The following is an 8,634-nucleotide window of genomic DNA, read 5'->3' on the forward strand; positions in this document are numbered from 1 at the left end:
ACACACATTCTATGCCCGTTTCATTCTGTTTAACCATCATACACTGCTGTTATGAAACTTACTGCTGTTCTGCGGCAATGGAAGTAAATTTGGCATTGAAAGCTGATGCAAACAGTTCCAGCAGTGGTGTAACATACATACAGTCTTTAGGTCAGATAGTAGTGTAGGCCAGTACTTTAACAATATTGCACTGCATAATATTTAAGTATTGGTGTAATGTGGGGGGACGGCAGTCGACAAAAGAAGAAATGCAGACCATTATAACCCTTAAAAGTCATTCTTAGTAATTCTAAAGAAAGCCAAGGTGTCAGTGGATACACCAGTGGTTCTCAAACTGCTGTCTCCCCCTGGTGGTACGCAAGAGGAACTACTAAAAAATGAAAAATCTTTCTTTATTTCCTCGGCTGTTCCCGTTAGAGGTCACCGGCGAATCGTGATCCGCATTATTGATTTGGCACAGTTTTTACGCCGGATGCCCTTCCTGACACAACCCTCCCTATTTTACCGGGCTTGGGACCAGCAGTACAATGCACTGGTTTATGCATCCTAGTGGCCAGGTACCTATAGGACAATTCAGTGTCTTCAATTAGCCTGGCTGCATGTCTTTGGACTGTGGGAGGAAACCGGAGCACCCGGGGGAAACCCATGCAGACACGGGGAAAGGCCCCGGATCGAACCCAGGACCTTCTTGCTGTGAGGCAATAATGCTACCCACTTAGCCACCCAATGAAAATCAAAGAATGAGATCAAATTAATGTAACCTTAAAATGAATAAGCTGATGTAGCTAAAATGATGATCGGCTCAAAAAAACTTACAAACAGGAACAATTACAAAAAGAAAGGATAAAGAGAACAAAATGTCGAGATAATAGAAACTGAGGTGAATGACAGCAATAGTGAACCCAGCACAAGTATCCCTAATTAGGAATGAGCCTTCTCACTGGACTGTGCTGTGGATAATTGTATATTATTTTATTTCATAGCTAAACAGGGTAGGCCTATACGGTATTAAAATTTAGTGTCTAAAATAATGGTGGTACTTGGAATGTCAAATGTTTTTGGAGGAGGTATTTGGTGTAAAGTTTCAGCATCATTGTCCTACACTATCAATAAAGGACTGTGATTTTATTAAACACATTTTGCACGTATGTTGGGGTGGTCTCTGTGTGGATTATAGCAAATGGGTAGCGAAACGTATATCATAGACTAATGTCTGAATATTATTAGTGATTATTAGGTCTGTCTTGTAGTCACTGTTGACTGTGTGTGCTGTGCTTTTAGGTTGATATTCCTATTGAGGTGCTTGATGGAGACAGCATGCTGCTGACGTTTGAAGGCTGTGGCTTTGACGAGAGAGGCTCTGTACCATTACAACTCCATGATGGACAACTCACTGTGCCATGCACTCAGAAAGTGCCGGTACCCTGCCAGGTGACGTATAAAAAGCTCACGTTTAACAAAGTAGCTACTGCACAGAAACGTGTGTAATTATAATTAATGTGTTTGGTTTCTCATTATAGTGCTTTTGTTTAAAATGATCTTACTCTTACTCTTTATGTGTATATGTGTGTAGATGGTGTTTCTGTCAGAAGAAAGGGTATCTTTTGGTGATATTCCAGTCTGTTCCAGAGGCACTCGTATCCTCTTTCTGACCAACGTCTCCCATACGGACCGGGTCTTATACTCATGGAAATGCAAAAAGGAAAATGACAAGCAGGTTTGTACAAAAAAAAACTAGAGTGGAGCATTTATTTTTTTTTAAATGTGTTTTTGTTCAGCATGCAAAGTATTTTTAATGCTCTATATAGTGCCAAAAGTATGTGAAATTATTGAATTCTGGTGTTTTAGGGCTGACATGTATATAAATCAATTAGATAAAATAACTTAAATGCTTCCAGTTTTGTTGCAACAGTTTGGGGAAGGTACTTCTGTTCTAGAATGAGAGTGGCACGGTGGCTCAGTGGGTAGCACTGTCGCCTCACAGCAAGAACGTCCTTGGTTCGATCCAACAGGTGGGGCAGTCCAGGTCCTTTCTGTACAGAGTTTGCATGTTCTCCCCGTGTCTGCATGGGTTTCCTCCGGGTGCTCCTGTTTCCTCCCACAGCCCAAAAACATAAAAACATGCAGCCAGGCTAATTGGAGACACTGAATTGTTGTATAGGTACCTGGCCGCTAGGATGCATAAACCAGTGCATTATAGTGCCAGTCCCAAGCCCGGATAAATAGGGAGGGTCGTGTCAGGAAGGGCATCCGACGTAAAAACTGTGCCAAATTAATAATGCGGATCACGATCGGCCGGCGACCCCTAACGGGAGCAGCCGGGGAAATAGAGACTTCTGTTCTCGAATGACTGTGCCACTGTGAATGGGCGGCACGGTGGCTAAGTGGGTAGCACTGTCGCCTCACAGCAAGAAGGTCCTGGGTTCGATCTCCAGGCGGGGCGGTCCGAGTCCTTTCTGTGTGGAGTTTGCATGTTCTCCCCGTGTCTGCGTGGGTTTACTCCGGGTGCTCCGGTTTCCTCCCACAGTCCAAAGACGTGCAAGTGAGGTGAATTGGAGACACTAAATTGTCCATGACTGTGTTTGATAAAACCTTGTAAGCTGATGAACCTTGTGTAATGAGTAACTACCGTTCCTGTCATGAATGTAACCAAAGTGTAAAACATGACGTTAAAATCCTAATAAACAAACAAACAAACAAACAGCCACTGTGAATAAAGCAAGGTCTAATTAGACATGGCTTGGTATAAAGGATCTTTAGTTGCCTAAACAGAGCCCTAACCTCAACCTTATTTTAACACCTTTGGAATAAATTAAATTAAACTCTGATCATGAGCCAGGCCTTTCCATTTACATCAGTGCTTGAAATGCTTTTGGACAAAATTGGCACTCGAATATCTGCAGGCAAAAAAGCTAAACAAAGGTCCAGGCATGAACTCCAGGTGCGTACATTTGTGACTGAAATAAATAAAAGGTTTTTTTTCTGTCATCTGTTCTATTATGGTTTTAGGATCTGTCTTAAGAATAACACCTCTAGATTGCAACAAGCGTAAAGCTGGCTGTATTATTTGAGTAAAAGAGCTGCTTTGACACAAATTATGTCACTGGTTTCATAAAAGGTTGTGGCTTTAGTTCAAACAGTGCAGGGTTTGCAGGGACTGCATTTAGAAATTGAATTTTATTTATATTCATTTAAGCCAATGTTTCAATGGAATACTGCTAAGAATTGTAAAATTTTAGTGCACTTATAGTTACAAACAAATCTTTTGAGAGGATGAGCCATTTGTTGAGCACGAAAATGTAAAACAGAATAAATAAATGCAAATTGCTTGAAGTTTTTTTTAAATCCTGCGATAAGAGAATGCCATAAATGTGTTTGTCACAGCCCCTCTTAACTCACTTTGTACTTGTAGCTCAGCAAAGTACAAAAAGCTGCTCTGTGTTGTATCCCATCAGATTACAAGTCAGGTGATACTCCACAATATGCTTATTTCTGTGTGCTCATTTATCACTCTCATGTGTCTGTGCTTATGTAGGTACATATGTTTACATTTCTATCTCTGTAGGTAGTAAAGATCTATCCAGTGAATGGATCTCTATCTGCAGGAGAGAGCGTTCTCTGCATCCTCTCTATCCACACCTCCAGCAGCCCCATGTTCTACCAGCAACATCTCATCTGTGAAGTGGGTGTCTCTTACACACACACATGAATTTAATCTAAATTTGTGATGCTACTAAATGTATTATTTATTCATGTTACACAGATCACTCCAGAAGCGGCTATAGTTCAGTATGAGAAAGACCTGAGGCTTTGGGAGGAGGAGAGTGAGAGAGAAAAACATCATTTTGTCATAACCGAGAAGGACCTGATACAGACAAACCAGCAGAACAGACTCACTAAGGTCAGCGTAATCCCAATACATCAGTCTGAATATGTCCCATACACCGTCTCATTACATGTCTACTACTTTTTCTCACAGGCATGCAGAGCAACTGAAGTAAGAATTTCTACTGAAAGCCGAAAATACAAGGTAGAGCATGACTAAGACTGCAGTAAAAAGTTAAAAACGTTAATAAAACAGTGTGTTTTAGTCATTAAAGTAATTACATGTGTTACAGTGGGTCTAAAGTGATGACAGCTTGTGTGCTCACCCTAGTGTTTATTATGGTTTATCCATGAATCATTACCAAAAACAAACCCCAGACAGGTGGGGTAGGCAAGTCCATATTCAGTCATTCTGAAAACACGTGGGTGAAAACCAGAGTAGTCAGAATCCAAATTATGGAACATGTAAGCCACAACAGGAAGTAAGGTTTGGAATTTCAGACAAAATACACTAAAAAGGCTATAAGCACTAACTGATGAGATTAAAGAAAAGACAGGGCCAAAGAGAAATTAACACTAAGACATGATAGCATTGTAACATTTCTTAGTAGTTTAATTAATTTATTTTGGTAGACTTTATTATTTAATGTTTTTAGAATCATAGTCGCCTCACAGCAAAAAGGTCCTGGGTTTGCATGTTCTCCCTGTGTCTGCGTGGGTTTCCTCCGGGAGCGCCGGTTTCCTCCCACAGTTCAAAAACATGCAGTCAGGTTAATTGGAGACACTGAATTGCCCTATAGGTGAATGTGTGTGTGTGTGTGTGTGTGTGTGTGTCTGCCCTGCGATGTACTGGCACCCCATCCAGGGTGTTACTGTGTGCCTTGTGCCCATTGAAAAGCTGGGATAGGCTCCAGCACCCCCCGCGACCCTGACTGGATAAGCGGTTTAGAAAGTGAGTGAGTGAGAAGCATAATCTGTACAAAATGTTATACAGTATATGTATAGACATTGTATGGATCTCTTAATCATGGGATTTTAGGTTTCATTCAGTCCCATGGCCACAGGTGTATAAGATCAAGCACCTAGCCATGCAGTCTACTTTTACAAACATTTGTGAAAGAATGGGTTGTTCTACAGAGCTCACCAGCATTGTGACAAGTCAATTTGTAACATTTCTTTCCTCCTAGATATTCCACGATCAACTGTAAGGCCCCCTTATCCACCAGTGGCTTTACAAATGCTCTTCTGGATAAATGCGCAAAAATTACCCACAGACACACCTAAAATTGTGTAGAAAACCTTCACAGATTAATGAAAGCTGTTATAGCATTAAGTGGGGGGGCAACTCCTTATTAATGCCTATAGATTTAGAATGGACTGTCATTAAAGCTCCTGTAGGCTGTTATTGATGCAAACAGGACGGGCAACTCCATATTATTTCCTATGGCTTTGAAATGGACTTTCCAACAAGCTCGAGGTTAGGTGCCACATAATATTGGCATTACAGTTTCTATGTATTATATACTATGTTATCTTAGTTTATGAATATTTTTATTTTTGTAAAGTATGTGATGTGTTACATGCAACCCTAAAAACAGCCATGGTGGTATTTTAACATTGGGTCTGAAGTTTTAGTCTAAATTAGGTACTGTACACCAGTAAACATCTAATGGTTAGTAATTTATTCCCTTTTCAGACCCTGCCACCCATCCGGAGCAATAGCAGTGATGCTGTGTTTAAGAAAAATGCCCAGGAGGAGGTTGGGCGGAGATGTCCGAAGCCTCCTTGCCCAGCCCTGCTTCACCTGGGAGTCACCGCTCGCTCGCACTCCCTGCTAGAGTACCAGACACAATTTCCCTCTCAGTTCAACAAACATTATATCTACAGGTGTGTATGGGTAATGCATCTATACTAATTTAATCGTGTTGGCTTCTGTATGACAGTAAATAAAGTCTAAGTCTAATTATGTTTCCAGGTCTGTACCATCAACGTTTTGCCAGTACGAGTCAAAGAACAACATGCCTTCCTCAACACACATGCCAGCTCATACCTACGGTCCAGAGAGAGACATTCTCATTCACACTCTCACCTCTCTGCTCAGGTACTCACGATTTCATCCAGTTCATTTCTTACCTACAGCTGCAATTGGGAATATAATCAATCCCAAAAGATAATACATTATCAAAAGATAAAAGTTTATCATTTGTAAAGGTTATTAAGGCCAAGACATTCCACCTAGTACTGAGGCTGGGGATTTTATCATATTTGTCAAGATAACTAGATGGTTTTATTTAAACTTAAATTTATGTCGATGGCCGCTCAGGTAGCGCAGCAGTAAAACACCCTAGCACACTAGAGCTGACATTTCGAACTCGTCGGTTCGAAACTCAGCTCTGCCATCCGGCTGGGCTGGGAGGCTACATGAACAACGATTGCCTGTTGTTCATACAGGATGGGTTACGACCTCTGCCTCTGGCTGATTGATGGCACTTGCACAGAGTCGAGGGATAATGTGTGATCAGGGTGTGGCTCTCCATACACAAAGCTGGTGCAGTCGGCTACTGCACACGTGTCGGAGGGGGTGTGTGTCAGTCTCGCTCTCCTTAATCAGTAGTAGGGATCAGCATCAGTAGAGAGGAAGCGTAATGTAATTGAGTTATTGTATACGACTAGATTGGGAGGAAAATTGGGTGAAATGCAATTAGGTCTAACTTATGTTTTTATTTAATTCTGTACACATCACATAATAAAAAAAAATGAGCAGGGAATTCATATTTCAGACTGTATCTATATTCATGTACAAACATATATTATACTGTCGAAAAACTGTCTCTTACAGGAGTCTTTTGGATGACCCTGATTTTCACCAGACTCTGCAGAACGATTCCGCTGAACCAGTTCCCTACTTCACTCAGCTTCGGCCTGCTTTTCCTGCTCCATCCCCAAATCACTCCAGCCCAACCACTAAGACCCCACATTCAGTCGACACTGTCAGTGTTTCTGTCCCGAGAACATCTACACAGCACACAGAGAGTTCAGACGATATGACGAACAGTCAGAAACAATCCGAGGGTCAGTGTGGGACCCAAATCTGCAAAGAGCTCGATTCAGATTATAGGACGAAGGTGCAGGAATCCATTCGCAGGTACAGCAAATACACTTACATATTTATAACAAACAAAAACATCATGTATGTGTTTTATAAAGGAGAAATTAAACATGAATATTTATTCCTAAATCTTAAGTAAGCAGTAATTCTTTATTCTTTAATCTGACCTGGTGTAGTTTAAACAATAAAAATCTAAATATTTGTGTAAGATTTTAATTTTTGATTCCTAATTATTATTTAACTAAAAATGTCTCTGGTAGTACTATGAAATCATTTATCTTTATTTTTCTTTATTTGTGTCTTCCGCCTTTTTCTCACCTTTTGCTCATTTCAGAAGTCCGGAGTTTGGTGATCTAATAGAGGAGATTTTACTCAACACCTTGCAGAACCTGATGATGGAGGCTTTTCTAGGCGAGCTGATTCTGACAGCCCGTCCTCGCATCATCGCTCTCCCACCCTGCTCTGCCAGGTCACAATCTGATCTACACTCACTGTAACCCTCATTCACTTTGCCTCTTACCACGTTCGGCGTTTTATGGGTCTTAGTGCTTAGAGCTTTATTTACAATTCTGAGGAATGAAATTTGACTTTCTGCTCACACAGGAGAGACTACATGGGCCATAACTACAGGGAACAGTCCAACGCTGGTGTCCTGTATGACAAAACAAAGGATCAACAGCGCCCGTCGGGGACCCGCCCAGGCCCGTACATGCCCACCATAGCTCTGCTCACAAACCTGGAGTCTGAGCAGCACTGATCTACTCACTACACTAAATATTTACTCACAATTACTGTATTATCTGTACATAATATTCCTAATAAACTGTAACCAGAAATGACAAACACTGTGTGAATGGAAAGACAACATTACACTATTTTATTGAATGCTAAGGTTACAATGAAGCTTTTCTTGCTGCATTAACAGTTTAGTGGTTTACTTTAAAATGCTAATTTGAGCAGGAAATTCATTGTACAAATAATTTAACGTGAGGTAGGTTTTATAGACATTCCTCCATTATCATATCAGAAATTATTTAAGAATTTTGGTTTTACAGATGTTCCTGTGTTATCACAAGTAACAAATAGTATTAAAACGTTTTTAAGAAATTAAAAGTGGATAAATCTTTTTGAAAGTGAGCATTTGGGCTCCCAGGTGACACAGCGGAATGTTCTGCTAGCACACCAGCGCCGAGATTCTGAACTCCTCGGGTCGAAACCCGGCGTTGCCACCGGTCAGCTGGGCGCCATATAGCGGGCATAATTGCCAGTGCCTGCAGGGAGGGATGACCGGAACATGTGGGCAGGGTCACACTACCCCTCCAACACATGCTTAGTACAATCTTTTCACCTGCACGAGTCGAGTTCATATGCAGATCAGCCTTGTGCACGGAGAGCATTATTCCCCAACCCTGTGCAGGCGTCATCAATCAGCCAACAGAGGTCGTAATTGCACCAGTTATGAGGAACCCTGGTACGCATTTGTAATAAAACAGTTTTATATCTTTAATAAAACTCCTGTAAAATGTTTTAGTTGGGGTGGACAACCAAGTCTTTAAGCATGGGCGTTTAATGACATTGTAGTTTAAATCACTTGTCCACCACCACTGATGGCCAGTGTCTGATGAAGGGAAAACTAGATGGATAATCACCATAATTAAAGGCATGTTTTAATATATTGAAGTCATACAGCAGCACAAAAG

At 41.1% G+C, this 8,634-nt stretch overlaps 1 protein-coding gene across 2 annotated transcripts in view; it reads left to right on the plus strand.

Annotated features, from left to right (window-relative positions):
- cfap65 (cilia and flagella associated protein 65) overlaps positions 1-7,777 on the plus strand; it is a 28,074-nt gene extending 20,297 nt beyond the window's left edge. Inside the window, exons 24-33 of one of the 2 annotated variants that reach the window (XM_063005668.1) lie at positions 1,282-1,431; positions 1,574-1,717; positions 3,566-3,682; positions 3,764-3,901; positions 3,980-4,030; positions 5,522-5,712; positions 5,801-5,926; positions 6,665-6,970; positions 7,269-7,427; positions 7,538-7,777. In XM_063005668.1, the coding sequence (XP_062861738.1) occupies positions 1,282-1,431; positions 1,574-1,717; positions 3,566-3,682; positions 3,764-3,901; positions 3,980-4,030; positions 5,522-5,712; positions 5,801-5,926; positions 6,665-6,970; positions 7,269-7,427; positions 7,538-7,691 (1,536 nt within the window). In that variant the 3' untranslated portion in view covers positions 7,692-7,777. The remainder of the gene's footprint in view (positions 1-1,281; positions 1,432-1,573; positions 1,718-3,565; positions 3,683-3,763; positions 3,902-3,979; positions 4,031-5,521; positions 5,713-5,800; positions 5,927-6,664; positions 6,971-7,268; positions 7,428-7,537) is intronic. The other variant, XM_063005669.1, reaches the window with a different exon arrangement.
- The last annotated feature ends 857 nt before the right edge of the window (positions 7,778-8,634 follow it).

The sequence above is a fragment of the Trichomycterus rosablanca genome, chromosome 12 (assembly GCF_030014385.1).
Source record: "Trichomycterus rosablanca isolate fTriRos1 chromosome 12, fTriRos1.hap1, whole genome shotgun sequence".
Taxonomy (NCBI): domain Eukaryota; kingdom Metazoa; phylum Chordata; class Actinopteri; order Siluriformes; family Trichomycteridae; genus Trichomycterus; species Trichomycterus rosablanca.